This window comes from Propithecus coquereli, unplaced genomic scaffold (genome assembly GCF_000956105.1).
Source record: "Propithecus coquereli isolate 6110/MARCELLA unplaced genomic scaffold, Pcoq_1.0 Scaffold955, whole genome shotgun sequence".
NCBI classification, from domain to species: Eukaryota; Metazoa; Chordata; class Mammalia; order Primates; family Indriidae; genus Propithecus; species Propithecus coquereli.
The window spans coordinates 261,188-288,796 of record NW_012155896.1 but is presented as its reverse complement, the minus strand read 5'-3'; the positions used below and the strand labels follow the sequence as shown (position 1 = coordinate 288,796).

Below are 27,609 nucleotides of genomic sequence, written 5' to 3'. Positions count from 1 at the left end.
TGTGACAGAGAGTGTGTGGTTCGCGTAGCTGGAAATATGTACTCTCTTTACAGGAAAGGTCGGTGGCCCCTGCTATTGCTTGACTGATAGTGGAGGTGGGACTCAATCCTGGGGCTCCAGTTTGCAGACAGGGTCCCTCCTTGGCGCTTCAGAAGGGTTGGAGGTTGGGGACATTCTTTCTGCAACAGCCACTGTGACACCGTCCGGGGCCTCACTGGAAACACTAGATGTGAGGGTTTGCTAGGGCGTGATAAGGACTTACTAGCTGTGAAAGGTGGAAACCACTTGTCGTTCGGATCCTTCTGGAAACCTCACAATGCTGTCTGTGTTGGCTCCACAGCAGTTCACCAAGAAGTAGGACTCAGCTGGTAATGTTGCTACTTCACACGAGAAATGGCAGCAAGGCCTGGGCATGGAGCACTTTGTGAACATTAGGTATTAAAGCAAAACTCTTTTAAGAAATTCTCACTTAGGCATTGAGCATTTCTTTTGTTTTGTTTTTAAAGATTTTCTGTGTGCCCTTATTTTTCTTCTAACACATTTTACCAGCAGATAACTTTTTTGTGCCCCGATAAATAGTCCTGAGTTATTTTTTTGTATTATTTTCTTTTCCTTGCATTGTTGCTTTTTCATAAACAAAAAGCCAGTTCACTTCTAAGCCTCTTTGATCACATGAGACCAAAAAACAAAATAAAACCCAGAACACCCAGTCAGCATCTGGCAAGTGGGAAATGGAAAAAAAAAAAAAAAAGGCCAAATTGGTTAATGTTTCATCTTCTCACTCCCCAAGCCATGTGGTAAAAGGAAGAAATTCCTGCAGGATCGAATGGAATTCTAGCTAGCTAGGGCCTAGGCTAACAGTTCTGTCCCAGGAATCCCCTGCCTGGAGTGGCTCTGCTGGGCCAGGTGGGGCCAGGCGGGGCTGGCTGAGCCAGACCTGTGTTGTGCTGGGTGGGAAGAGGAGGCATGTGCTCTAGGCCTCTGGGAACATGCCTTCCAACTCTTGGACAGGCCTGTCCCTTAACGGGGACAACACCCATTGCTGGTAGCAGAGGCACGGGCCCAGGAAAAAGTTTCCAAGTCTGCCTGTCCCAAAAGGCATTGGCTTGTCAAGCTAGCAGCTCAGTGTTCAAGAGAAATGTGCAAAAGAATTTCCCTTTCCCGTCTAACTGCACCACAGACAAGGGAAAGCAAATAATGCACGCCATATGAAGCACTTAAAACTACTTAAAAATAAAAAAATAAAAAAAAAAAAAGAACGCCTTAAGAAAAGCAGACCAGGCACTGGAAGTTGCTCTGTGAGCAGGTTTGGATGTTAGGGAGTGGGGGAGGGGAGAGAAAACAAAGTTAATCTGAGAGCAAATGCTTGAGCCCTTAATTAGAGGGGTGTAAGCAGGACAGAGTGAGGATGGCTGGTGACTTGTTAAAACAAAGTTTTCCCAGCTCCAGCAGGAGGGAGGAAGGAAGGATAGAAGGAAGGAAGGAAGCAAGAAGGAACAACTTCAAGAATTTTAATGGTTGTAATTAAGTACAGCGACTGAGAATTGTTTAGGGGCTTAATTTAACTTTACCCGAGGAGGCTCCAAGTTGCTACTTGCTTGGCCCCCTGAACTTGGGTTATTTCTGTGGTCAGAGCAATTGGAACTTTTTCAGGTGCCAGGGTCGTAGCAGTCAGCGTTTTCCGGAAGGGTTCTTGGGCTGGCTGGTCTGGTCTCAGATAATCCTGGGGTGGGGTTACAGAATGGCCCCAGGACGTCGTGAGGGACACGCTGCCCGGTGCAGGCACACACATGCACATGGACGCGCGGACGCATGAGGAAGAAGGAAAGAGCAGTGCCCCACGGCCAGCTAAGTTCTCTTTCTCTTTCCTCCCACAGATCTGTCCGATTCCACATTGTCTTACACTGAAACGGAGGCCGCCAACTCCCTCGTCACCACTGCTCCGGGTGAATTCTCAGGTTGGCGTTTTCTCTTTGTGTGTTGCTGTTGTGTTGAACTTACCGAAGGGGACCGGTGGGGCGGGGGTGCTTGGTGCAAGTCGTTTTGTTTTCCCTCTTCTTTTTGTTTCCCTTTTCCTCCCACTGCTGGGATGGGAAGGCTGCCGATGTTCTCATCGCTGGTGTTGGTGGGGTTGAGAGCGGTCTGTATGCGTGAGACCTGAAGATGCTAACTTTGAAAGTGCCCGTCTACCGCGTTTTAACCGGTTGTCCCTGCCTTGTCCCTCATGGAGAAATGACAAAAACCTAGCACAGTCCCCCGCTCTCTGCTTAGCAAGGGATCCTCGTCCCCAGCTGCAAGAGGCAGCAAAGTGGATGTGTGACACATTCGTCCTGTCCCCACTCTGGGGGAGGGACCGACGTGAAGGTTCAGGAGAGAGGGGAGGAGCGGGGAGAATGAGCTCGCAGGGAGGATCTGGCAAGTGGGGGGTTTGCCAAAGGCCAGGGGTTCTGGTCTGTCTCTGAGCAGTGCACGCTGGGACAGGAAACAGAACACTGGTTTGGAGCCCCCCAGCCTCTATAATTAAAAGCTGGCCATGGAGACCCCTGCATTTGGAGGAATATCTATATCAGGCTTCCCTTGAGGAAAGAGAGGTTGATGTTGGGCCCGTGGCAAGGACTGTGGGGCTCTGTGGGAGCACGGCCTTGAGGTGTGCTGCGGCTTGTGGCCCGGCTCTGTGCTGAGTGAGACCCAGGTGGGCACGAATGGGTTGCTGTTTGTCTGGATCTGAGCCGTCCTTCTCCCCCCGACGTCCATGCCACGATAGCAGTAGGACGGCAGCCAGCATAGCATTTATTGAGTGTTTACTCTGGGCCAGGCCCTGTCTTCAGCCCCTGGGCTGGGGAAACTGAGAGGTCAAGTGACTTGCCCAGGGTCACACGGTGGCAAGGCTTATCTCCAGGGTCTACGCCCCTCAGTACTGTTCTGTCCCCCACTGTTCTGCAAGGGTTGAATGTACCTTTGTTAAATGTGTTTCCCACAAAGTTCTGTCATTCTTGTCATACTCTCCCCATGACTCTAAGGTGACAGTGCTGGCTGCTCACAGCTGCCTGGCCATGAGTCCTTCCCCACCCACTCCCTATTGTCACCACAACCCTGGGAGCCCGCGACAGTATGGCGCTTTCAAAGATGGGGAGCTCGGAGGCAGAAGCAGGGTGAGACTGGCCACACGAGGACCCCGTGGCGTGCTCATGGCCCAGCTGGTACTGGGTCCGGGTCTCCTGGGTCCTACTCCAGTCTGCTTTCTGATCTCTGGTGGCCCCTCTGTTTGGGCCACTCCCTTCTCTTCTCTTTGTGTTTTGACCCTATTTGGTTATAATCTCTTTCCTGCAAAGACCCAGACGGATGGACACAAGTTAATATTTCAATCCATTCTTTTTCCTCTGTACCTATGTGGATGGAAGCCACATATAATTTTGAAAGAAGGGGCTTAAAAGTATTTCTGAATTTATGATTCTGTGTTATTGTCAACCCTCGGAGCGTGTTTGATTTAGATGGGCTGCACTGGCACTGGTTGTCTGGAAGGATAGGGAATTTTTTTGACATCCCCTCTCCCCCTGTTGTTAATGGAAACTTTTGTACGTGTGTGTACCTAACTGCCTTACAGTTTCAGGGTGTTTGCGGACACGGTCTCATTTGATCCCAGTCATCCCAGAGAGGGCCTGGCTCGGGTTGGAAGCAGACCCCAGACCACCTGCAGGAGGCCCCTCCCCACCACTCTGGTTCCTAGGGGAGAGCACCCTCTCGACGCTGGGAGGTCTCCAGAGACATACCCCCTCCGCCATCCCAGACCATTAGGTTTTGCTGGCTTTGGGGCCCAATGGGCCTATATTTGGGATTTCTGCCTAGAATGTCCCAGAGCGGAGTCTTTGGTACTAGACAGTGAGAAGGTCCCTGCTGCTCTTTACTGTGGATGAGGCTTGTGTGGCTCTCATGAGACAGTTTTGCATCCAGTGGCTTGGAATTCTAAGGGGGGCTGAAGGATTTGGGGAGGAAATGTGGGATTTCCTCTGGCAAGGAGATTGAATGAGGTCTTGATGGGCTTTGGTCTGAGTTCTGGGCAGGCTCAGTAGGTGAGTGGAGTTCCCCTTTATGGTCATCCTGGCTCCTTCCAGGGGTGATGTGTGTCGCTTCCCCTTGGGGGACTCACTGTTCATATTTTCAAGCTTACTCTATGGGTTAGAGCTGCCCCCTGCCTACTGGAGCTCGCAGACTTGGGGCTGTGCTGGCTGTCTCGCTGGAGGATATGCTCAGGAAGGGAGGCCTTGGGGTGGGGGAGGAATGCTCAGACGGGTGACAGGTCTCGGTGGATGATGAAGGCTTGAGTCATCCTGCAAAGATGGAACGCAAGGTTGTGCAGGAGGGCAGGGTGGGAGGTGATGTCAGAAAGGTGAGAGGGGCAGAGGTGGACACAGTGTGCTGAGCCAGGCCAGGGCCTTTGATGTTCAAGGACAGATGATAATGATGGTGCTGATGATGGCGGCAGTTGACGTTGACTGATGCTCATGACATGCCAGCCACTTCACTGAGTGCCAGCATTTCCCATTTCATTGACTCTCTACTACAACCCGGTGAGGCAGGTACGATTCTCCCCATCTTACAAATGAGGAAACTGAGGCTCATCGCTGGGCCACCTGCCCCGGTTGGAAGTGACAGGCTTGGGGTGTGAGATTGGGCAGCATGACTGCCCAGCTCTTACCCGGAGGGCCCTGCCCAGTGGTCCACAGCAAGGGTCCCCATCCCCCTCCCTGAGCCAGACCCTGATGGGGGCAAAGTCCACCTGTCAAAGGAGCCTGGGGGCAGCCTGTCTTGATTTATGGCCCAGGGTGGGGTTGAGAGGCTAGCAAGGGCACAGGGCCCTGTGCTCATCCAGACCTCCGCTGGGCACACCTAGCAGACCACTCAGAGATCACACCAGCCAGCTGCCTAACCCCTCCCTGCCCCTGCTCCCGAGGGGCCGCTGACCCTGGGAGCCTGGTTCATGGCAGTGTCTGGGGACAGGCAGCAGGGTGTCTGCAGCCCCAGGATGGAGACCACCCTTATTTGTCTCGCAAAATGACAATCCCCGTGCCTGGCCTGGAGCTGTCTATTTTTATCCAACTCCAAGGTCTCTGCTTTACTTTCCTGTCCTGTTGTTGAGGCCACTTTGGGGAATGGTGGGGATTTTGAGACTCGGTCCCAGGCCGAGGCAGGCAAGGACGCATGGGTGGGCAGGGCGAGGGCAGCAGGAAAATCTTGTTTCAGCTCTCTGAATAGTTAGTTGACAAGACACTCGTGTCTGCTCTCTACACTACCTCCAAATTTGAAGATGTGCCCCCCACTAAACAGACCACAAACCGAAGCTCAGAGCAAGGAGGTGACTTCAGCAAGCACACTCCGGGGTGTTGGAATGTGGAGATTTTACCAAATCTGAAGACCCTTGCACCTGGAGTCTTCAGTAGGATTTGGGAAAGGTTGAAAAACCAGAGGTCCCTTTTCGGGTGCCTTCAGAACTCTGGCACTCTGGTTTCCTGGCCTAACACAGGGCCTGGGCTGCTGTCCCCTGACTGTCAAGGCCCCCTCAAGCCATTCTCTTGTCTGCAACATTTCCATTCCTTTCCCAGTCCCTTGATTTCAGTTTAGTTTGAGAGGAAAGCAAGAGGCGCTCATAAAGAATTTCATACTAAAGTGTGAGTGGCTGGTAGAACCCTTTCCTTTGCAACTTAAAAGTAGACTATGCTGTAATTGAAAGAATTGCAGTATGAGGGGCCATGTGGGGATGGCGGTTCTGAGGTAGGCTGGGAATCGAGGGCAGGGTCTCCTGCCACCTCCTACTCTAGCCTAGAAGAACAGAATGAGCATGACACGAGGAGCTTTATGCCTTGGTGAGGGAAGGAGCCCCAGTCAGGCGGGGCTGGGTGGGCTCTGGGTCACTTGGCGGGAGCCTGAGGTGGTGGGGCTGCCTACCCGTGCTGTGGGGCGGGGCGTGGGGCACCGGCTTCTGGAGGACCAGTGGCTCCCTTCTGGCATCTTATTCTAGTGTCTGTTGGATAACTGTTCAAGTGCTTTATTAAGCACCTGCTGTATGCAAGGCGGCATGATGTATGCTGCCCATCGTGGGAATCGGGCAAGTCCTTTCTGGTGATCTTGGCTGGATATGCTGGTATCTCAGTCCTCACAGCATGCTGGTTTCTTCAGAGCTACGTGAGTGGGGGCAGGCCCCCCACTTTGCCAAAGAGAAAGCCCAGGGAAGGAGTTGGGGGCTGAACTGGATGTAGATGCTTTTCCTCCACGAACCAGAGTGTAAACTCCCTGAGGGCACAGATCATTCCATAGATTCTTGCATTCTATAGCTTGGCAGTTTGGGAATGGAGGCTCAGAGAGGTTAGAAGACTGTCTGAGGGCCACACAGCAAGCATAAGCAGGTGGAGCCAGGTGGCCACCTAGGTGGGTCCACGCTGCTTGCCCACTGCCACCTGGTAGGAACTGTGCCTGTCCTTTTGCCCGTTCCTCTCAGCGGACCCTCGAGTTGCCCTGTCGGTGCTACGGCAGCTGGGCGAGGAGTGTGTGTGTAGTGTGGCTCCTGCAGCATCCTTGGTCGTAGGCCCAAGCATGTTCTTGTTAGACACCCTCGTCCAACGCAGACTCTGGAGCTCCATTTGCCTAGGTACTCAGTTCAGTCGAGTCAGTGTGCACAGAGCCCCTACAGTCGTCGTGGGCTCTGCACCACTGGGTTCAAGCCCCAGCTCTGCCATTTATTAGTTGTGTGACCTTGGGTGAGCCACTTAATTGCTTTGTCCCTCAGTTTTCTTATCTGTAAAATGGGAATGATAACAGCATGTCCCTTGTGGTGAAGGTTAAATGAGGTGATGCCTGTGAATTAGCCAAGACCTGGCACAGTTGCATGTGGTGGGTGTGGCCATTAAAGTATTCCAGGTACTGTGCCTGGACTGGGGGCACAGAGATGAACATTACATCATCTCTGCCCTCAAGGTACACAGACAGGTAAAGATACAAAAAGAAACAAGAGGCATTCCAGAGAAAGAAGGGATTAGTGATGCATTCTTGGCGGGGTAGGAAGGCAGTCCTGGAAGACTTCCTGAGAGAGGTGATACCTAGGTTGGGTTTTATAGGATGAGTGGAAGTCTACCACAAGAGCAGGGTTTGGAGCATTCCAGGTAGAAGGAGTAGCACGTGCAAAGGCCTGGAGGTGTGAAACGAGCTTGATGTTGAGAGACCAAAGGAGTTTGGAGGGATTGGGAAGCAAAGCACTGACGTTGGTGGGAGATGAGGCAGGGGAAGGCCAGGGCTTAGGTAAGAGTTTTTGAAACCTTTCTACTGAACTATACACAGTGCACATGTAAGTGTCCAGCTTAGTGAATTTTCACAAACTGATCACGACTGGTGATGGGGCCTGGGAAACATTGCTGCCACGTGGCGCCGTTCATTGCCTGGGTCTGGGGGTGCTGCATGCTGAGTGGTTTGGAAGGGAGAGCGGGAGGGCAGGGGATACAAGAGGGTTTCATTTGGCTTTGGAGAGCCTGAAGGACGTTTCACCTAAAGCTTGGGGCGAATGGTGCCCTGATACAATCAGACTCGAACCTAGATCAGTCCTCGTGGGTTTAAGAGGTGGCTCTTGGGTGTGGCCCGTGCTCGCTCTGCCTATCCTCGGAGGTCAGGCCCCAGCGTAGGGGTGGGGGACAGGCTGCCAGACTGACGCTGAGTCTGGCCAGGACCAGCCTGCTGTTTCTAATTCAGAAATGGCGCCAACCTCCTCTCCTCCCCTGGGCAGGGTGAGGGAGGGACACTCGGCTCCCATCGCAACGTCGCCAGTGTGCCCTACCACCTCCGGCCCTTGCCACGTGTCTTTTTAGCTTTGATCAGCCAAAGAGAAGGAAAAAAAAAATCTTCCCACCTTAAAACCTCCTGAGTATCTCACAGCGGGACCCCTTCTTCCTGGGCTAGGGCAGAGGGATGAGGGGCAGAGGGCAGGAGTAACAGGGGTGACTGCCGCAGTCCCTGGGGACCAGGCAGTTGAGGAGGGTGTCCAGCCAGCCTGGGTCTGCCAAGAGGCAGTGTGGGGTGATGGGCGGTGCGCCAGAGTGGGTTCTAGGCCTGGCTTTGCCCTTTCCCTGCTGTGTGACCGCAGACAGATCCCTGCTTCTCGAGTCTCAGTTTGCTCAGCTGTACTTTGGGGCCGCTGGTCACTGATCTCAGAGACCTCCTAGGTGCCGCTGTGTTATTGGCTGTGGGCTCCAGGGCTTTGGGGGGTGGCCAGAGAGCTAGGGCTTCTGACCTGGGGCATCTTCGCTTCTTTTATCATCGCAACTGTGGCCTGGCACAAAGCTGTGCAGAGGGAGGGTATTGGTTTCCTGGACCCCCCTCATCCCAGGGTACAGAAGCTTGGACACTTGAGTTGGGGTGCACGGGACTGATGAAGAACCCAAGGCCCAGAGAGCGCAACTGACTCACTGGAGGTCACACAGCTTTTAGACTCCCTGGGGCCCCTGACAAAGGACCTCAGGGCCGTTGTGATTCTTGACTGTAGGCTTTTTTTTTTTTTTTTGAGACAGAGTCTCACCTATGTTGCCCGGGCTAGAGTGCCGTGGCGTTAGCCTCGCTCACAGCAACCTCAAACTCCTGGGCTCAAGTGATCCTCCTACTGCCTCAGCCTCCCGAGTAGCTGGGACTACAGGCATGTGCCACCATGCCCGGCTAGTTTTTTCTATATATGTTTTTAGTTGTTCAGCTAATTTCTTTCTATTTTTAGTAGAGACGGGGTCTCGCTCTTGCTCAGGCTGGTCTCGAACTCCTGAGCTCAAACAGTCTTCCCGCCTTGGCCTCCCAGAGTGCTGGGATTACAGGTGTGAGCCACCACGCCCGGAGGACTGTAGGGTTTTTAGTGACAAGTCAATGTATTGAATATTTATTAAGAACCTACTGCATACCAGTGGTGGGTGATACAAAATGGAGAAAGCCTGGACCTTCCCCTGTAGGTGCTGATGGTCTGGAAGAGGCAGACAGCAAGCAAAGAATAGTGAATGACTGTGCTAAGTGCTGCTTTAGAGATGTGGCTAAGTCTAAGTGCTAGCGCAGAGTCAAGACAAGGGACTATGTTGGAGTGGGAATGGGCGTCTTCAGGGAAAGCTTAATGGAGAAGGTGATTTAGAGTTGGGTTTTGTAGGATGAGTAAGAGTTTACCAAGAAGACAACAGGCTATAGATTTTTTGTCAGGTGGAAGGAATAGCTTGTGCAAAGGCAAGGAGGCCTGCAGTAGCACTGTATGTTCTAAGAGTTTGTGAGAGATGGGGGAATGGAGAAAGAGGAGTTTAGAGGGGTTGTCTTGAACACTGGAGGAATGAGCTGGAACAGGGATTATGGTCATGGGGGCCAGGGAACCGTGGGAAATACTTGGTCCCGAAGGACCTTGTTTGGCATCCAGCACTGGGTGTAGCCCTTAGCAGGGGGTCACTGTGGAATCAATGAATGAGTGAGTGAATTTTTGCCTAAGGCAAAGAGATCCCCAGAGAGCATATAGAAATACAGACAGATCATCAGACATATTTGATAACCACAGCTAGCACAGAGCTCTGCCATATTTATTTATGGCATACTCCCAACAATTCTGTGAGGTAGCCACTTTTATTAGCCAAATTAAAGGAAGAAGTAAGTAAGGCTCACAGAGGTTAAGTAACTTGCCTAAGGTTACCCAGCTAGAAAGCAGTAGAACTGGGACTGCAACCCAGGCAGTCTGGCACTGTTGGGTTCCCCGGTGTCTGATGAGGCATCTTCTTTGTCCCTGGAAGATTGGGGACTCAAACATGGTCTTCGAGCTTCTGGGGCTTCTGTGTCTCTGGTACCCAAGATGCAGCATGAACTGTCAGCCAGGCCCCTGAGTGGCTCTCGTGGGCTGGTTGGTGGGTGAATGAATGAACAAGCAGGGAGATGGTGGGTGGGTGGGCTTCTGAGAGGAGGTGCGGGGTGAGGGGTGTCGAGCACCTCCAGGGCTGCTCAGCTCCAAGCTGGTGGCAGACGGCCCCGACCCCTCACCGCACCTCAGTGGCCTGCATCGTCGGGGGAACCGGCAGGTTTTCTGAGGAGACCTGGAATTCCAGAAAATGCATTTGGTCACATCCAGCCTAATCATAACCATCTGTCTGCGGGGCCCCACAGCCCGCCCTCCTCCTGTCGCCACTGGCGTGCTTTCCACAGGCGTCTGTAACAATCGGGAGCCGCGCTCGAAAGTTTCCTTGTCAGGGTAGAGTGGCTGTTGCCAAGAGCTACTTCTTTGATGCAGAAAATATATCCTGAAGGCACTTTGTCAGATGTTTTTATATTAAACATTTTCCCTCCTTGGCCCTTGGCCACCAAGGGAAGCATTGCTTTTCCAGTTGCCCTTTGTGGAAAGAATTCCTGATACTCACGGGCCAGTTCCCCATGCCCCCAGTCGGGGCCTGGCACCCTCCCACCAGAGGGCAAGGCCTCGAGGCTGGCACTAATGCGAAGCAGGGCTGCCCTGGCCTGAGGGAGGGACCCCACCCCCACCCCCACCGAGTGGTAGCGGTTCCTAGGTTTGGAGAAACAGAGGTCTTATGCCTGGAGTGGACATCAAAGTGACTGTCCCAGATGGCAAGGTGAGTCATTGCCAAGGCTTTAATTGATCTTTAAAAGGAGAGGTGGGAGCTCACAGATAGGGGCCTGGAAGTCATTTTGATCCCTTTGAGTTGGCCGGGGTAGTGCCAGTGCTGGACAGAGCGGGGAGAGGCTGGGCTGTCGGGCCTTCCGTGCCAGGCGGGGCGGAGGGAGAGGAAGCTGGCTCCGTCACACAGCCTGAAATCAGGAGGGGCCAGGCCGGGCTGGGCTGGGGACACCATTTGGTGTCTCAGTAGCCGCGGGAGGCAGCTGAGGTGAGGGGTTTTGCTGGGCGGATGTGGCCAGTGAGGATCACTGGAAGAGGGACCGGGGTGGGGCACAGTTGTTCTGGCTCCGGCCTCTTTGGCGGAATGAGGTGAAATGGGGCGCCCAGCGGGCACCTCCGCAGACAGGCTGCCACGCAGCCCCTCAGGGTGCATGTGCCCAGGGCGTCCCGGGGCTGGCTCTCCCCGACCTGCGGCCTGTCTCCGCTCCCCTTCCTCAGCCCTGCTGTCCACTGCCTCGTGTCTGGCACTCAAGGGGTCCCCGGCCCAGGTGTCCGGTCCTGGCCCTCCACTCAGCGGCTTGTGCGGTCTTCTGAAACCGCACGTCTGCCCTGCAGACCGAGGAGGCTGCTGGGCCTGAGGGATGTGCGGGGTCCATCCCAGGCCTACCCTGCAGGATGGCTGGAGAAGAGGGAGCACTGCTTCCGAAGGGAGGACCCCAAGCTGCTCCCTGAGGGCAGATGTTGGGAATGGGGTTGGGAGCTTGACTCTGAGGGCAGGGCCTGAGGCTCCCCTTCCCAGCGCCCAGCTCAGGGCCTGGCACGCAGTAGCTGTTGGGATTGTGTTTGTGATTCACAGAGGGGTGCACTCCCCTTGCCCCCCTCCGAGGGTTCAAAGCAGAACAGAACAGATTTCGCAGAGAGGCTGTGGCTTCCCCACATCCCCGGACTGTCTCAGCTCACAGTGTCCGTCTCAGGCCCAGGGAGACTCTGACTTGGGTTGGGGGGCTGGGGGTGGGATCTCTGGGGCTACTGCTGGTGTTTGAGCTGAGACAGGAGCCGAGGACGATGGAGGGGGTGCCCAGGCTCTTCAGTAGACAGCCCCCATCTCTTTCCACCTGGCCGCCTGGCAGTGTCTCTGCTGCCTGCCTTCTCCCTCACAGGACGAAGGCCAGAGAGGGCCCCAGGGCCTTCCTCCAAGTCTAAAGGTAGTGCCCCCCACAGCCAGGAGGCCAGGAGACCCAGGTCTTTGTCCCGATTCTGTCCCACATCTCTTGGTAGTCTGAAACTGCTTCCACATGGCCTGCCCATCTGTAAAATGGGTCACTTGGTCTAACTCATTGGTTCTTAACCTTCTTTGTACCTCAGTCCCTTGAAGGGTTTTCGAGAAGCTCAAACGCCATCCTAGAAATGCCTGGGGCTGGACTGGGCATTGGGTTTTGTTTTTTTGTTTGTTCCCTAGATGATTCGAACATGCAGTCTGGTTAAGGACCCAGGTCTAGATGGACCTGGAAGGGACCCAGAGCACCGAGGCCATCTTCCCCTTACGACAGGAGTCCTTTCTGTGTCTGGGCCCTCTGCGTGTGCTTCTGGGCCTGGGCGCACGAGGTGTCCTAAGACAGCCTGTTCCATTTGTGAGCTGCCCTGGCGCTGGCCCCGTCAGCTGCAGTCTGTGTCCTGGGGGCTCGCCGTGCGAGAGCACTGAGAGGTTATGTCTGCCCGCCCCTCTGAGTGTCACCAGGGGCTTACGTGTCAGATTCTTGCTGCAGCCTGGTGAAGCCGGTGTTGAAATATCCCGTTTTCAGATGAGGAAACTGAGTCTGGGTGGCTAAAGTGACATTTACTTAGAGACACTCAGGTGAAGCTGAGCCTCTGCCCACCTCCTGCGTCAGGACATTGTCTCGTCTGTCTCAGGCAGGACGGTGGGTGTTCTGTGAGTGCCCGGGAGAGCTAGGCTGGCCCCGCCTGAGCCCTGGCACCCTCTGTGCCTCGATGCCTCCCTTGGGTCTGAACAGCTTTACCAATAATTAAAAAGGGCCGCAGGGCTCTGCCACGGCCTGCTTGTAGACCTGGAGGTGGGGTGTGGAGTGAAAGGTAGAGCTGACCGAGGAATGCTGGGGACCCAAGAAGGCAGGGTGAAGAGCCCAGGCCTTGGGGCAGACAGACCCGCCATCCACCCCGCTTAGCTGCCCTTTGCTGCAGCCGCGTTTCTTTCCTCTGAATGGGGGGCTCGGCAGCGGCTCTTGGGGCATCATAAAGATCACGTATGGACAGATCGCAGTGTGCTTGGCACACATTTAATTTTCAGTGAATGGGAACTAAGTGAATTGGGAATCAGGTGGTTGCGTGAGGAGGAGAAGATACTCAGAAGGCAGGGCCTTCTCAGGAAATGTAGAATCTAATAGGAAGGACCGGGGGAAAGAATCCCTTCCTAGCGAGGCCGCGCAAATGCTGTTTCCTCGTTGGCGGCGTGGGCTGGCAGGAAGCTGCCGCCGAGGCTGGGGTCGGAGCTGGGCTTGGAGGAGGAGGATTTCACCAGGCCATGAGGGGAAAGGGCATCCCAGCCTAGGGGACTGTTGGGCAAAGGCAAGGGGACGTGAGGACGCTTGTTCTGGGCATGGGGAGTGATCCTGGCAGGGCGGTAAGAAATGAGGCCCACAGGGAGAGCCTTGAATGCCACTTCGGGGAGGGCGAGACTTCTCTGTGGTAGGCCAGGGGTGGACATCCTCGAACTACTTTTGATTGACAGATGGAGGACTGTGGCCTTCGAGACTAGGTCTGTATGGCCCACAATGTAGAGTTTTTTGTTTAATGTAAACTTTTTATGATGTATAACATGTACAGAAAAGTGCACACATCACAAGTGAACAGTTTTCACAAAGAACATTCTTGTGTAACTACAGCCCACATAAAGAAACAGAGCATGCCCCCCAAAACCCCCTCTCATGACCCCTTCCAGCCACTGCCCGCGGGTCACTGAGGTCTATCCCGACTTCTCACGCCATGGTTTATGGTTTTGAAGCTGATGCGCGTGGAGGCACATACGTGTGCGGTCCGTCCACGCCGTGCGTGGAACTGTGGATGGCAAATTCTCACCGTGGGAAAGGTTCTGTGCCACGAGTCTGCTAGTCTAACGTGTCCTTTCTCCTACCGGTGCTTCCCACTTACAGACCGTTCCCAGCTTTGGGCTCCTGCTCCTGATGTGACAGTAAATATTCCTGTACCAGCCTGTTAGTGGACACAGGGTCATACTTCTCTCGGGCGCAAACCCGGGAGTGGCGTGCTGGGCCGTGCGTTAGACGGACGCGCTGCCAGGCTGTTTCCCAAGACCACAGGGTTTCAGTCAGAATTATCTCTGGGGGGATTTGGTTCATTCCACCCCCTTACCGACAGGGCCCTGAGAGGGGCTGGCGGCTGTCCTTGCCACTCAGACGAGACTGGGTCCCGTCCCCCTGCCTCCACCAGCTCCCCCGAGGCGGGATCTTTAGCTCCATATCCTGTCCTCAGGCCCCGGGCAGTGCACTCTGGGAAAAACAAAAATGAGAAAAGAGTGAAAGGAAACTAAACATTGGAAAAGAAGTGTGTTTCCAATAAACTGGGCCTTTCACCGGTAGCCAAAACATTACATTCCTGTACCCCGGGAGCAGCCGGCCGGGTTTGCCTCTCTGGGCTGTAAATCTTGCCGGGAGTTGGGTCGGGATTGTCCTTGGGACACACAGACAGGCAGTGTCCTTTGGGGCTTTGGCTCCTGGATTTCTGGGGGACGTCGTCATTTTTTCAGTGGGCTGGCTGAGCCCCAGGTGAGGGGGCGCCGGCCCCTCCTGACAGCGGATCGCAGGCCCTTGTGAGGGAGCACTGTGCGAGTTACCGTAAGGGATTTTCTGCACCGGCCCGCCCCCTCCTTTCTTGGGTGCTTTGATGGGTTTGAGGTGTTTATAGGCTTGATTCACGACCGAGTTACCAGGGTTTTCCACGGAAATAACTTATTAAAGGGGCCGTGCACACAGCGACATTGAAGTCTGGAGGGTGGTGCGCATCAAAGGCAGCCGGGCCAGTCAGCGTTTCGCTGGGCCCGCTGCTCCCGCTGCAGGCGCAGGCCAGGGACAGCAGGAGGGGCAGGAGGGGGGCGGGCCTGGGCTGCAGGAAAAACACTAGGGCTTAAGAAAACACTCCCCAGACAAACCCAAATTCAAGTCCACGGAAAAAAAAGGCGGGGAGGCAGTTAAAGCCCAAGATCCCAGGCCAACCCTCCATCAGACCCTGATGCCCAGATGCGGGTGCACATGTGGGTGCCTGGCCGGCGCATGGTGCCCGGGTTCTCTGCTGTCATGCCCGCACCTCCCCTTGGCACAGGGCTGTTCCTTGGAAGGAAATGCCAAGGATGTGGACTGCCCACTGCCTTCTGCCAGAGATGGGTGGAAGGATGGCGGCTGGGCCATGGGGGAGAAGTCAGGGGTAGAGGGATCTCCTGGTTCCTCCCTTCCTGAGAGCTCCTTTCCTTTGATTTTATTACATCCGATTTGTCCTTGAGGCTCACTAAAAGCCTTTCTTTTCCAGGAAGACTTCAGGGATTGCACAGCCCACAGTGGCCTCTGTCTTTTCCGAGCCTTCAGTGGCTCTCATCTCTGTGCTCCCTTGCAGCGGGTTAACTTTGCACTGAGTCTGTCTACTCACCCAGCCAGACTGTGAATGACTTTGGGGCAAGACGTGTCTGCCTTTGCCTCTTGGGGGTGTAACCAGAAAACCGGTGGCCCTGGTGCTGGCATGGCCCGCCTTGTGCAGGAGGACATGGTTTGGAGTAGTTCCTGAAACTCAGTCCTGGCTCTTTCACAGTAAACAAGGACAACCGCAGTAGGAGTAGTAATGATGGCTAAAATTCGAGTACAAAACAACACTTTGCTATGTTTCTTATTCCTTAAGCTCATTTTGTCCTACCAACAAAGTAAGTTCTGTTATTACTTACCTCCACTTTACAGAAGAGAAAACGGAGGCTCAGAGGGGAGAAGTAAAATGCCAGGGGCAAGAAGCTAGTAAGTGGCAGAGCTGGAGTTTGAACCCAGATCATCTGACTCCAGATCTTGGGTCCCCGAATAAGGCACTTCACCTGTCTGGGCCAGAACAGCCTGTGCATTCTATCAGTGAGTTCACAGACTAGTTGGAGAAAGAAAATGGGTTCTTATGAAGCTGCATAGGGTTCGTTGTTGTTGTTTGTTTTGGTTTGTTAAGATACAATCCACATGCTATAAAAATTTTTTAGGGTGTACTGTTGCATGAATTTTGACAGTTCGGTATCTGTTATCACCCAATCAAGATACAGAGCATTTTCATCCCCTAAAGGGTTCCTTGGTGAGTCTTTGTAGTCAGCCCCTACCCCAGACCCCAGCTGCTGGCAATCACTGATCTGATTTCTGTTTCTGTAGTTTTGCCTTTTCCAGAACATCCCACAAATGTAGGCTTTTGTACCTTTTTTCTTAACTCAGTGTACTGCTTTGAGATTCATCTGTGTTGTTGCATGGATGGACATTTGGGTTATTTCCATGTTTCTTGGCTACAGACATTTGTGTTCTGGTTTTTGTGAGAACAAAATTTTCAATTCACTTGAGGAAATACCTGGGAGTAGAATTGCTGAGTATATGGTTAAAGCCACGTTTAACTTTATAAAAAGCTGCCAAACTCTTTTCCAAAGTGGTTGTACCATTTTGCAATCCCAACAGCAGTGTATGAGAGTTGTAGTTACTCCACAACCTCACCAGTACTTGGTATGGCCAGTTTGTTTTTATTTTAGTTATTCTAATAGATGTGTGGTGGTATCTCATTGTGGTTTTATTTGTTTATTATTTATTTATTTTTATTTTTATTTTTTGTCACTCCAGAGATTCCAGGATCACTGTGGCAGGAGAGGCAGGAGGGGGCGGCACGTTCTTAGTGATTAACGGTGTTGACCATCTTTCCATGTTGACCATCTTTTCATAATCATTGCTTCTGTGTATCTTCTTTGGTGTTCACATCTTTGCAGATTTTTTTTTTTTATATCGGGTTGTTTGTTTTCTCATTATTGAATTTTGAGAGTTCTTTATGTATTCTGGTTATCAGCCATTTAAAAGATACGTGTTTGCAAATATTTTCTCCCAGTCTGTGGCTTGTCTTTTTATTTTTTTAATGGAGTGTTTTTGAAGGTTTTAATTTTGCAGTTTATCGGTTGTTTCTTTTCATGCTTCTTGTGTCAGTCGTATGAAGAACTCTGCCAAACCCAAGGTTGCAAAGATTTTCTTCTATGTTTTCTTCTAGAAGTTTTATAATTTTCAGTTTTACATTTAAGTTTATAGTCCATGTTGAGTTAATTTTTATATGAGGTGTGACTATGGGTCTAGGTTCCTTATTTATTCATTTTTTTTTGCATATAGAGGTTGTTCTAGTACCATCTGTTGAAAAGACTACCCTTTCTCTTTTGAATTACTTTTATCTAAAAATCAACTGATTATAGGCTGGGTGCAGTGGCTCAGGCCTGTAATTGGAGCACTTTAGGAGGCCAAGATGGGAGGATCGCTTGAGGCCAAGAATTCTAGACCAGCCTCGGCAACATAATGAGACCCCATTCTACAAAAAATAAAAATAAGTAAAATAAATTCAACTGATTATATATGTGTGATTCTTTTTCTGGACTCCTATTCTTATTCATTGTCTATGTGTCTGTCCTTTTACCAGTACCTCACTGTCTTGATTGCTATAGTTCATTAAAGTAAGTTTTCAAATAAGGTAATGTGAGTCATCCAATTTTGTTTGTTTTCAAATTTGTTTTGCCTATTCTAGGCCATTTGTATTTTCATACAAATTTTATAGTCGCCTGTTGATTTTTACAAAAAGACCTGCTGGAATTTTGATTGGGATTGCATTGAATCTATGGACCAATTTGGGCAGAATTATCGTTTTGACAATATTGAATCTTCTAGTCAACGAACATGATATATCTCTCCATACATTTAGGTCTTCGATTTCTCTTATCAGTGATTTGTGATTTTCAATATATAGATCTTATAACATTATTGTTAAATTTGTACCTACACAGTTACACAGTTTGTGCTTCTTGGTGTTATTGTAAATGGTATTTTTAAAACATTTTCTAATTATGTATTGCTAGTGTATAGAAATACAATTTATTTTTATATATTGGCTATGTATGCATAGGGCTTTAATGGTCTGGATGCGCGGTGTTGGGGGCCATGTTTCAGGGGAAGAGTTGCAAAGTGGAGAATTTATCTCTCCTGGACTCCCAGAAACATTGCCTCTGTCCCATGACATTCCCTAAGATAGTCAAGTGGGAATTTGTCCTACTGAAACACATGTGATGTCTTGGGCAAGTAGCCTTAGCCTTTGGGTGTCAGTTTCCTGTCTGTAAAGAGGAAAGCAGTGGAGAAAACGGGATCGGCAGACCTGGCGAGGTCCTGTCTGGCTCAGAGGCTGATGTCCACATAGACTGCGGGATGGGTGTTTTGGAGGAGAGCTGAGTCCTTACCTCAGGGAACTCTTTCTTCATTTCGCAGACCTGAGAGGGCGGAACACTTGCCTAGGGGCGCACAGTGGCTGAGTGGAGGACAGGTCTCCTGTGCCTGACCCCCTGATTTGGACTGGGAAAGGCAGCCCAGCACAGTGACTGGGAGGTGACTCCACAGCCGGGAGGGAGGGAGAGGCTGGGGAGGCAGCCATCGGTGCCTGCAGCCAGGAGGCCCAAGGCTCTTCCGGGAGCTCTGACCCTCAGAAGTGGCCAGTTCACATTTGGCTGTTTTCAAAGTATAAAAGCACTGTGCTTGGAAATGCAGGTTTTGGCTGACCTCACCCTGAGGTACTGAGTGTGGAGTTTAAAGGCTTTTGTAACTCTTTGGTTTGGAACTGGGTTCTGGGCATGGCTAGGGGAAAACGCTGGAAGCCATTTGGCCCGTTCCAGTCGCCCTGCCTCTGGGAGAGGGAAGCAGCCTCCACTCTCTCTTAGTCCCTGCAGACAGCCCAGGAAGCTGAAGGGGTGCAGAGCCGAGGGCAGAGGTCGAGGGTGGGGAAGAGCCTCTTTCAGCTGTGGAGGCCCTAGCCTGGCTTTTAGTCAATAGTGCCAGGAGCAGCTCTAAGCAGTTAATACCCTTTAGCTTTGATTTTTATGACAGCCCATGAGTTATTCCATTTTACGAATGAAGAAACTGAGGCTGAGAGGTTTCACTTACTTACCGGAGTCACACAGGGAGCAAGGGAAAAGCTGTGATTTGAACCTAAATTTTTTTCTGAACTCAAAAGCTGGTACGATAGGGAGTGACTGCTTATTGGGTACAGATAATTTGGGATGATGAGAAAACTCTGGAACTAGATAGTGGTGATGGTTGTACAACATTGTGAATGTGTTTAATGCCACTGAACTATGCACTTTAAAAAGGTTAAGATGGGCGGGGTGTGGTGGCTCCCCACTGTAATCCTAGCACCGTGGGAAGCCGAGGTGGGAGGATCACTTGAGGCCAGATCCAGACCAGCCTGAGCAACATCGTGAGACCCCGTCTCTGTTAAAAAATCAGCCAGGTGTGGTGGTGCATACCTGTAGTCCTAGCTACTCTGGAGGCTGAGGCAGGAGGATCACTTGAACCCGGGAGTTTGAGGTTGCAGGGAGCTATGATGATGCCACTGCACTCTAGCCAGTGCAACAAGGTGAAACCCAGTCTTAAAAAAAAAGTGTTAAGATGGTAAATTTGGGGCCGGGCGCGGTGGCTCACGCCTGTAATCCTAGCTCTCTGGGAGGCCGAGGCGGGCGGATTGTTTGAGCTCAGGAGTTCGAAACCAGCCTGAGCAAGAGCGAGACCCTGTCTCTACTAAAATTAGAAAGAAATTAATTGGACAACTAAAAATATATAGAAAAAATTAGCCGGGCATGGTGGCGCATGCCTGTAGTCCCAGCTACTTGGGAGGCTGAGGCAGGAGGATCGCTTGAGCCCAGGAGTTTGAGGTTGCTGGGAGCTAGGCTGACGCCACGGCACTCTAGCCCGGGCAACACAGTGAGACTCTGTCTCAAAAAAAAAAAAAAAAAAAAAAGATGGAAAATTTGTTATGTGTCTTTTACCATAATTTTTTTAAAAAGCTATTGTGTTCCTTCCACCACCATCCATGCTGCCTCCTGCCATTTCAGGCTCTGTGGTGCAGGAGAGTGTGGACCCTCGTGGCTGGACCTCTGGTTGGTAGGACTGCCCAGGGTCCTGGCAGAAGGGTGGGCAGGGGTTTTGGCCAACAGGATAGCCATAGCCAGCTTGGCCTTTCCATGCCATCCCTGCCTTCAGGGTAGAGAGAAACTTAGGCCCTGGTAGTGTCCCCAGGAGGATGCCAGGACACTATCCCAGAGCTCTTGGTCCACACAAAAGAGGTGGGACCCGGGGTGACCATGGTCTGCTGGCCACCAAAGCCACACCATAGTCCAGGGCTGGACGGGAGCCAGAGCCAATGGCCAGGTGCCTGCCTGGTTGGCCTTTGGTCTCTGTCCCTTGGCACTGCTGGGAGTTATGACTCTTTCCCCCATAAGAGCCTTCCCCTTTGGGAGGGAAATCAGGGAAGGAAGTCAAAACCTAACTGCCCATATTTTTTTAGAGATGCATCGTGAAGGATGTTGGGGAAATATGAAGTACTTCAGGCAAAACAAACAAGCAAATAACTAAATAAAAGGGGCTCAATGAAGCAAGTGTGGGAAAAATCTTGATAATTGTTGAGTGTGAGTGAGAGTGAGTTTAGGTCGGCTTCTTAGAAGCAGAGCCTGAGATGGGGACTCACGTGGCTGCGGTTGGTTGGGGGCCGTGTTCCCAGGAGAAGGCGTGAGGGGAGCAGGATGGGGCAGCAGGGGTGTCGCCCTGGCTGGAGTCCAGCTCGGCCTGAGCCCATGGGGATGCTAGGGCAGGAACTGCCCCTCAGAGTGGTCACACCTGGAGGTATGGGGGTCAGCCCTTTGTGCCCCAGTCAGTCCTTGGCTGAAGCAGGCGCACGCACCATGTTGGGGGGCATAATCGTCTAACCCAGGACAATTCTCCCAATAAAGGGACATCTGTGAACCATTAGCCCAAAACTTCCAGTCACTAGGCATACAGAGGACCCAGGCGGGGCATGGACCAGCATCCACTACATGGATATATAGGGCTCTATTGTTCCTATTCTTTCTACATTTGGTGTATGCTTGAAATTTTTCATGATAATAAAAAAAAACTGCTGAAACAAGGTTCTGAGAAGAAGGAGGAAAAGCCACCCACTGAGTGCTGGCTTCATGCCAAGCATCTCACTGCCTTCCTCCGCCTCAGTTATTGCACTGGTACAAATGGGGAAATCGAGACTCGGAGAAGTGAAATAACCAGCCCTAGGTGGGGGGTTGCCAGATGTAGCAAATACAAATGCAAGATGCCTGCTTATATTTGAATTTCAGATAAACAATGACAAAATTTTAGTAGAAGTCTTAGTGTAATACATGCTGTGCAGTATTTGGGATGTACTCATACTAAAAAGTTATTTGTGGTTTTTCTGAAACTAAAATTTTAACTGGGCATCTTGTATTTTATCTGATGACTCTACCCAGGTCACACATCTTGTAAGTGGTGGAGCTCATACTCATCTCATACTCAGGTGGGCTAGCTGACACCAAAGCTTCTGGTTTTCAACCCTGGTGGGTATAGCACCGACAGAAGGTTTTTGGAGGCATTCGCTTGCCAGGGTGCTGCCCGACAGCAGAGCTCATTAGAATCATCTGGGCAACTTTGAAAAAATACTGGTGTGGGCTCCACCCCAGACCAGTTAAATCAGAGTCTCTGTTGGACACGCTCCCCTTCCCCATCAGTTGTTTTTTAAAGCTCTACGAGTGAGTAGAGCAACCAGGGCCAAGGATCATTGGCCTGGGCTGCTGGCTGTCACTGTTTGTGAATGTAGGAAGGAATAAACCAAGAGGGAACCCTGCAACATCTAGAAAGTGCCCAAAGCCCCTGCCCTGGCTCGGGCCTGTGCTGGGAAGGCGAGGAGCGCAGGCGCCCTGAGGAGCTTGCTTCATCCCTGCGTTCAGCATCCTCCTACAGCTCCCTGCTGCCAGCAGGCCAAGTTCAGCCTGGTACACAGGCCCTGCCCCAAACTGCCAACATGCTAGGCTCTTTCACAGCCTCTAAGCCTTTGCTGTTTCCTCTGCTTGGAATGCCCCATCAAGCTGTCTTGTTTGCTTGTTTTTGTAGTTGGGTTTTTCTTTTCTTTTTTTTTTTTGAGATGGGGTCTCACTGTGTTGCCAACTCTAGTCTTGAACTCCTGGCCTCAAGTGATCCTCCTGTCTGAGCCTCCCAAGTAGCTGGGATTATAGGCACACTACACTGCACCCAGTCATGCCAGCGTATTTTTGTCCACCTAGCTAGCTAGCTCCTCCTGTTTTTTCTGAAATTCCTTTGCACACGTCACTTTCCCTCTGGAGCCTGCCTTGACCCCCACAGCAGAGCGGGTCACTCCATCCTCCATCAACTCATGGCACAGACTTCAGCAGTAGCACTCTACACCTTAGCAGAAGTGGCAGAGGGATGGATCCCCCCATTCACTGGTAGCGGGGTACTCGCCCACGTCTGACAGCGGTGCCTGGCATGTTGTAGGCACTCGGCAAATGGGTGTTGAATTGGAGGGAGGAGGATGGTTTTTGTTGGGGGACTGGGGTCCTAGCTTTCTCCCTCACCCCGTTGGCTCTGGGAGGGTCCATCTTTCCCACCAGTCTTCCTGGCTGGCACTTACATTGTGTTTGGCCCTTTGCAGCCCAAAGGTAAAACAGGTTTATAACAACCTGGGAGAAAAAGGGAAAAAAAAAAAACAACGACAAACAAGCCAGGAAGTCGTGCAATGCCAGCTCTGGGCCTGGGTAGGTGGAAAAGGCCCCTGTGGCAAACCCAGAGCCTTGGAGCCGAGCCCCAGCCTCTACTTCCCAGACTTCACTCTGGAAAAACATGGAAGTGAGGAGTGCAGCCTCCTCCCTTTTGAAATGGGGCTGAAGAGGAGGAAAGGGAGCAAGGACCCCCGTTAGGAGAGGAGGCCCTAGGTTACTCGCTCTTAGGGTATTAACAGAAAGGCTCTTAAAAAATTAATGATAAAATTTACCATCTCACCATTTTAAGTCTACAGTTCACTGGCATCAAGCACATTTGCATTGTCGTGCTACCATCACCACCGTCCGTCTGCACAACTTTCTGCATCTTGCTTAAAGCCTCGTATTATATCCTGTTGAAAATGGACACTGAGAGGCTATTTTTATAACAAGGGCTGGGGAAACAGATAATGAAAACAGCCCCCTGCCCTTGGGACGCTCCTACCCTTGTGGGGCAGACAATCCCAGGACAGACGGGCCCAGGGAGCCAAGGGAGGCTGCAAGTGAGGGAGTGGCGGGGCACAGTGCAGGTGCGTGCAGCAGGTGACACTCTGGTTTCAGGCTCCCAATAGGACACTGGGGAATGTGCACACCCACCGCTCTGACAAATTCATCTGCTCGTGTCACCATGGATATGGGAGGTGGTGCGTGAAAGGAGTCACGATAATCCAGGAAGTTTGGAAAATAGAAAAATATTGCCTGTTCCATGACTGCCATGCTCAGTTTCCTCTGTCCTTCAGTTTCTTGTCTTATGCACGTATTTCCACTTGGTCACAATGCGGTGGCAGAGAAGATAACATTTTCCTTTCTGCCCTCCTCACTTAACGTCCCATTAAACACTTTTCCGTGTTGCCATCCTAGGCTTCCAAATGTCTGCGAATAACCCTGCTTTGTCCAGGGAGGGTAATTACCACGAAATCCCCTCCAAGAGGAGGGGTGGGTGTGGGGGTGCCTGCATTTGGGGCCAGAGAGCAGGTTCAGATGGGTGGGCTGAAATGGAGGAGGAGAGTGGAGGGACACTTTGGCAGTTTGTGGGCACCTTCTTTTTGGAGCAAGGTTCTGGATGGTGGAAGCTGAGACTATTTATGTGGCATCTGTGAGTCCATGCAGCGTGTTCACAGGCATCCTTCTCTGGGTCCTGATCACCTGAAGGTGCAAATGGAACCCAGGTATGGATTGCTCAACCTGCAGCCTTCTGGACACTAGAGGTGGCCAGTGCGTGTCTGGCATTATGAATCCATTTCCCAGGGATTCTGGGAGAGAGCCTTGCCCAGGCCTTCTGACTGGGGTGTAGTGCTCCTGTCCTGCATGGAGGGGGCGTGTAGGAGGTAGGATCCACTCAGGGACTGCAGGGGTGCAGTGCTAAGGGCCCTTGGCAAGGGATGCAGGGGGCAGGTGGGGCCAGCAGTGGCATCTTTTTGGTTTGCATCAGACACATCTGTTTGCTTTTGTTTTTCCAAGAAGCATGTGGCTTGTTACGGAAAAGCTGGGAAGCATAGAAAAATGCAAAGAGATGCAGGGAGGGAACCCCCATAATCTGACTCTTTAGAAATAACCCCTGTTAACGTTTTACCTTATTCTGTTTAAGGTGTTTTTTTCCTAATTAGTTTTCTAAAGTTTTTTAGAGATAGGATCTCGCTATGTTGCTCAGGCTGGCCTCAAATTCTTGGGCTTGAACAATCCTCCAGCCTTAGCCTCCCGAGTAGCAGGGACTATAAAAGCTCTAGCTACCAAGCCTGGATGTTTTAAGTATTTTTCTGTTAAAAAGTACAGTTTTGGCCGGGCGCGGTGGCTCACACCTGTAATCCTAGCTCTCTGGGAGGCCGAGGCGGGCGGATTGTTTGAGCTCAAAACCGGCCTGAGCAAGAGCGAGACCCCGTCTCTACTAAAATTAGAAAGAAATTAATCGGACAACTAAAAATATATAGAAAAAATTAGCCGGGCATGGTGGCGCATGCCTGTAGTCCCAGCTACTCGGGAGGCTGAGACAGGAGGATCACTTGAGCCCAGGAGTTTGAGGTTGCTGTGAGCTAGGCTGACGCCACGGCACTCTAGCCCGGGCAACATGGTGAGACTCTGTCTCAAAAAAAAAAAAAAAAAAAAAAAAGTACAGTTTTGCATCCTGACTTTTCTCCTTAGCATTATATAAATATTTTCCCGTGCCATTAACACTCTTCATAAACATTGTTTTTGATGGCTGCATTCTGTTCTGGCCTGTGGATATACCAGGGCTGACTTCCTAATGCATGAGTTGGACACATGGATTCCCAGGTTGGGATCTGCCCACGGCACAGGCTGTGGTGCTCTTACCCCAACAGACTTCTCTGACCACTCAGCTTTGCAATGTCCTGCCGTGACCGGTAGACACCCAGCATGGTGGCATTACCTGCTTTGAGCTTCTGCAGCCCTGGGCATGAATTGCATGGCTCTTCCAGGAAGCCTTCTCTGGGCCCTGGCATGGGGTGGCCAGTGGATGTTTGTCCTCCCCTCTGATCTCCCAGGAAGGAGGTGCATCTGATCCTCAGTATATGCTGCTTAGATGGTGTGGTAGGCCTTGTCCCTGCCATGTTTGGCCTCTTTTTCTTGCTTTCTTTGCAGAGTACTGTCTTTAGAGTAAGACCTTGCCGCTCACTAGCTGTGTGACCCTGGACAAAGTCTTTAACCTCTCTGAGTCTTCGTTTCTGTTCTGTAAACTGAGTGTGATAATAACGCCCCATTTGCCGGGTGCCAAGTGCCATGCCGGGGACAGAGTGGGTGCTTGATAAGGGGTGGGGTTATTCCAGGTGTCAGCGGTGAGATCATGTCCTGTCGGCTCCCCTTTCACCCGCAGGAATGAGCAGCCCCGTGGGTGAAGGTCGACCCGAACTACATAGCTCACTCAACTGTAGTTGAATGAACGACCTTTGCTCCCTTTTCTTCTGCCCACACTTTGGTTGGGGAAACTGAGGCCACCCTGAAGTTCCACCTACACTTTATGACTCTCTCAGATCCCTTTGAGGGTGGCTTAGGAAACGTCTTTGGAGATTCAGGAACACACTGGATCCATCAGTTGGTGAGCCAGGGAAATTAGCAGTAACAACCTCATTTCGATAGCAGCGAGCTGAGTCTCCCTCCAGCTGCCAGACATTTACGAGGCTGGCTGGGTGCCGGCGGCCAGAGGCCTCCAATGGCCCTCATCCCTCTGCCTTCCGGCTGGAAATAATTCGTATTTGAAAAATAACAATAATAAAAAAAAAATCTCCATCTCCTCTGGCCTTCTGGTTTCTTCTGGCCCAGGTGGGGAGATGGTGGATGCCTTTGCTCTGTAAACTCTCTACTCAGGGCAGCCAGACAGGAAAGGTCGTCCCCCTCAACTCATCTGCCGGAAGGCCAGGTCACTGCACCCCATTTGAGCTGGGTAGCCAAGGGGCTCCACTTTGGAGGGACCCTCTGTAGAAGACCCTGCTTTTAGCTAGGGTAGGACTGTTCACATATCATTAGGCTCTTCCAAGAACTGTGGTCCCTCTCCTGCTCTGGGCCTTAGTTTCCCCGTCTGAAAAAGGAGGGAGGAGGTTGGATGGGAAGACCTGTAATTTATAGACCAAATGTTACTTGGAAACCAGAGTCCTGGGATTGAGGGTTTCACCCTGACTGGGAACCATCGTCCCCCGCAGCTCGTGTTAAATGCAAATCCCAGGCCCAGGCCTGCTGAATCAGAGTCACTGGGGCAGGGCCTAGGAGTGTACATTTTTGGGGCAATTTTAAAAATTGGGATTGAACTCACATAACATAAAAGCCCCCATTTTGAAGTATACAGCTCAATGTTCCGCAGCTGTCTCCACCACCTCATGCAAATGCCTCAGGAGATTCTGATGGGCCTGTCCCTCTGGGTCCTCTGCTCTCATTCAGACCCTGGGGCACCAAGGCGGGGAGGCTGCTCTCCTGGTGGGGTTTTCAGGACCCTCGTGAATTGATGGGAGAAGTTTCGGAGAGGAGATTGCCCCACAACTTTCCAGGGGAGCAGAGGCCCCGCCTCCTTCCCTGTCCCGAACACCCACACACTGTGGGCCTGGAGAGCGGTCACTCACTCAGAGCTGGTGACCCTTGAAGCCCCAGCCTCGGATTCTTGGGGCAGCTCGGGCAGCTCACAGCCACGACACAGGGATACCCCCGCCCCTTTCTCAGCCCACCTCTCGTGGGTGCCCCCTCACTGCCCTGAACAAGACCCTTCCTCTAAGCACCAGGGACTGAGGCACTGGTCCTTGTGATCCCACTCTCCACAGACGTCCCTCGGAGCACCTTGGGGACCTAGAAGCTTCACCTCCTAGCAGACAGGCCTTTGTGAGGATCTCAGAGTCTTGAGATGGGGGGACAAGTTACACTAGTTCCCACCTTGTCCTGAAAAGGACAGGTTCTTTCCCGAGGTGCCCTCAGCTCCCCTCAGATGGCACAAGAGACTCTTGCCCCGGCTGAGGGTATGTGGTGGTCTTGGCCAAGACATTTCCCCGTGGGATTCTCCAGCCAGCGAGACTCTGCACAAGGTCTTCTGCAGCCCCAGTGTTTGCAGTGTAGAGGCCCTGCGGGGGGTCCAGCCAGCACCCTCATGGATGGTGGTTGGTAGCCCCAGGAATGGGACTTGGCCACAGTGCTCTGGCTGATTGGCCCCTTTTCTGGGGAAAGGGTGGCTGGTTGGCTCTGTGCCCCCTCGCGGTGAAGCTCATGGGGTCTCCGCTGGCATTTCTGACCCTGTCCGTAGCGAGCACCCATTCCCACCCGCCAGCCATACTTAAGGAAGTGGGCTTGTGTACATTCCCTTTGCCTCGTGCTGCCCGCTGGGCTCTCTGGCCTGAGTCCTGGCTTTTCTAGGCTTGGGTGCTCTTACTGGGAACTTGCCCAAATCCTCCGCCCTGAAATCTTCTCCTTGGAGCCCCCACCTGGAGTCTGGCATTCTAGGACAGCTGCCCTTCCACAGTCAGCATATGGTGGCGGCCCATGCCCTGACCATGTGACCTTTCTCTCCGTGGTCCTCAGTTTCCACATCTGTGAAATAACAGGTCCTGTCTGCGCTTCTGTGTGTGACCCCTGCCCTTGACATGGCTGCTGTCCAGGGAAGGTGAAGTGAGTGGATGGACAC

The 27,609-nt window shown here is 52.0% G+C and overlaps 1 protein-coding gene across 1 annotated transcript in view; it reads left to right on the top strand.

Moving 5' to 3' along the window:
• SMAD6 (SMAD family member 6) overlaps positions 1-27,609 on the top strand; it is a 73,693-nt gene that overhangs the window by 11,383 nt on the left and 34,701 nt on the right. Inside the window, exon 3 of the mRNA XM_012665078.1 lies at positions 1,878-1,958. Within this exon, the coding sequence (XP_012520532.1) occupies positions 1,878-1,958 (81 nt within the window). The remainder of the gene's footprint in view (positions 1-1,877; positions 1,959-27,609) is intronic.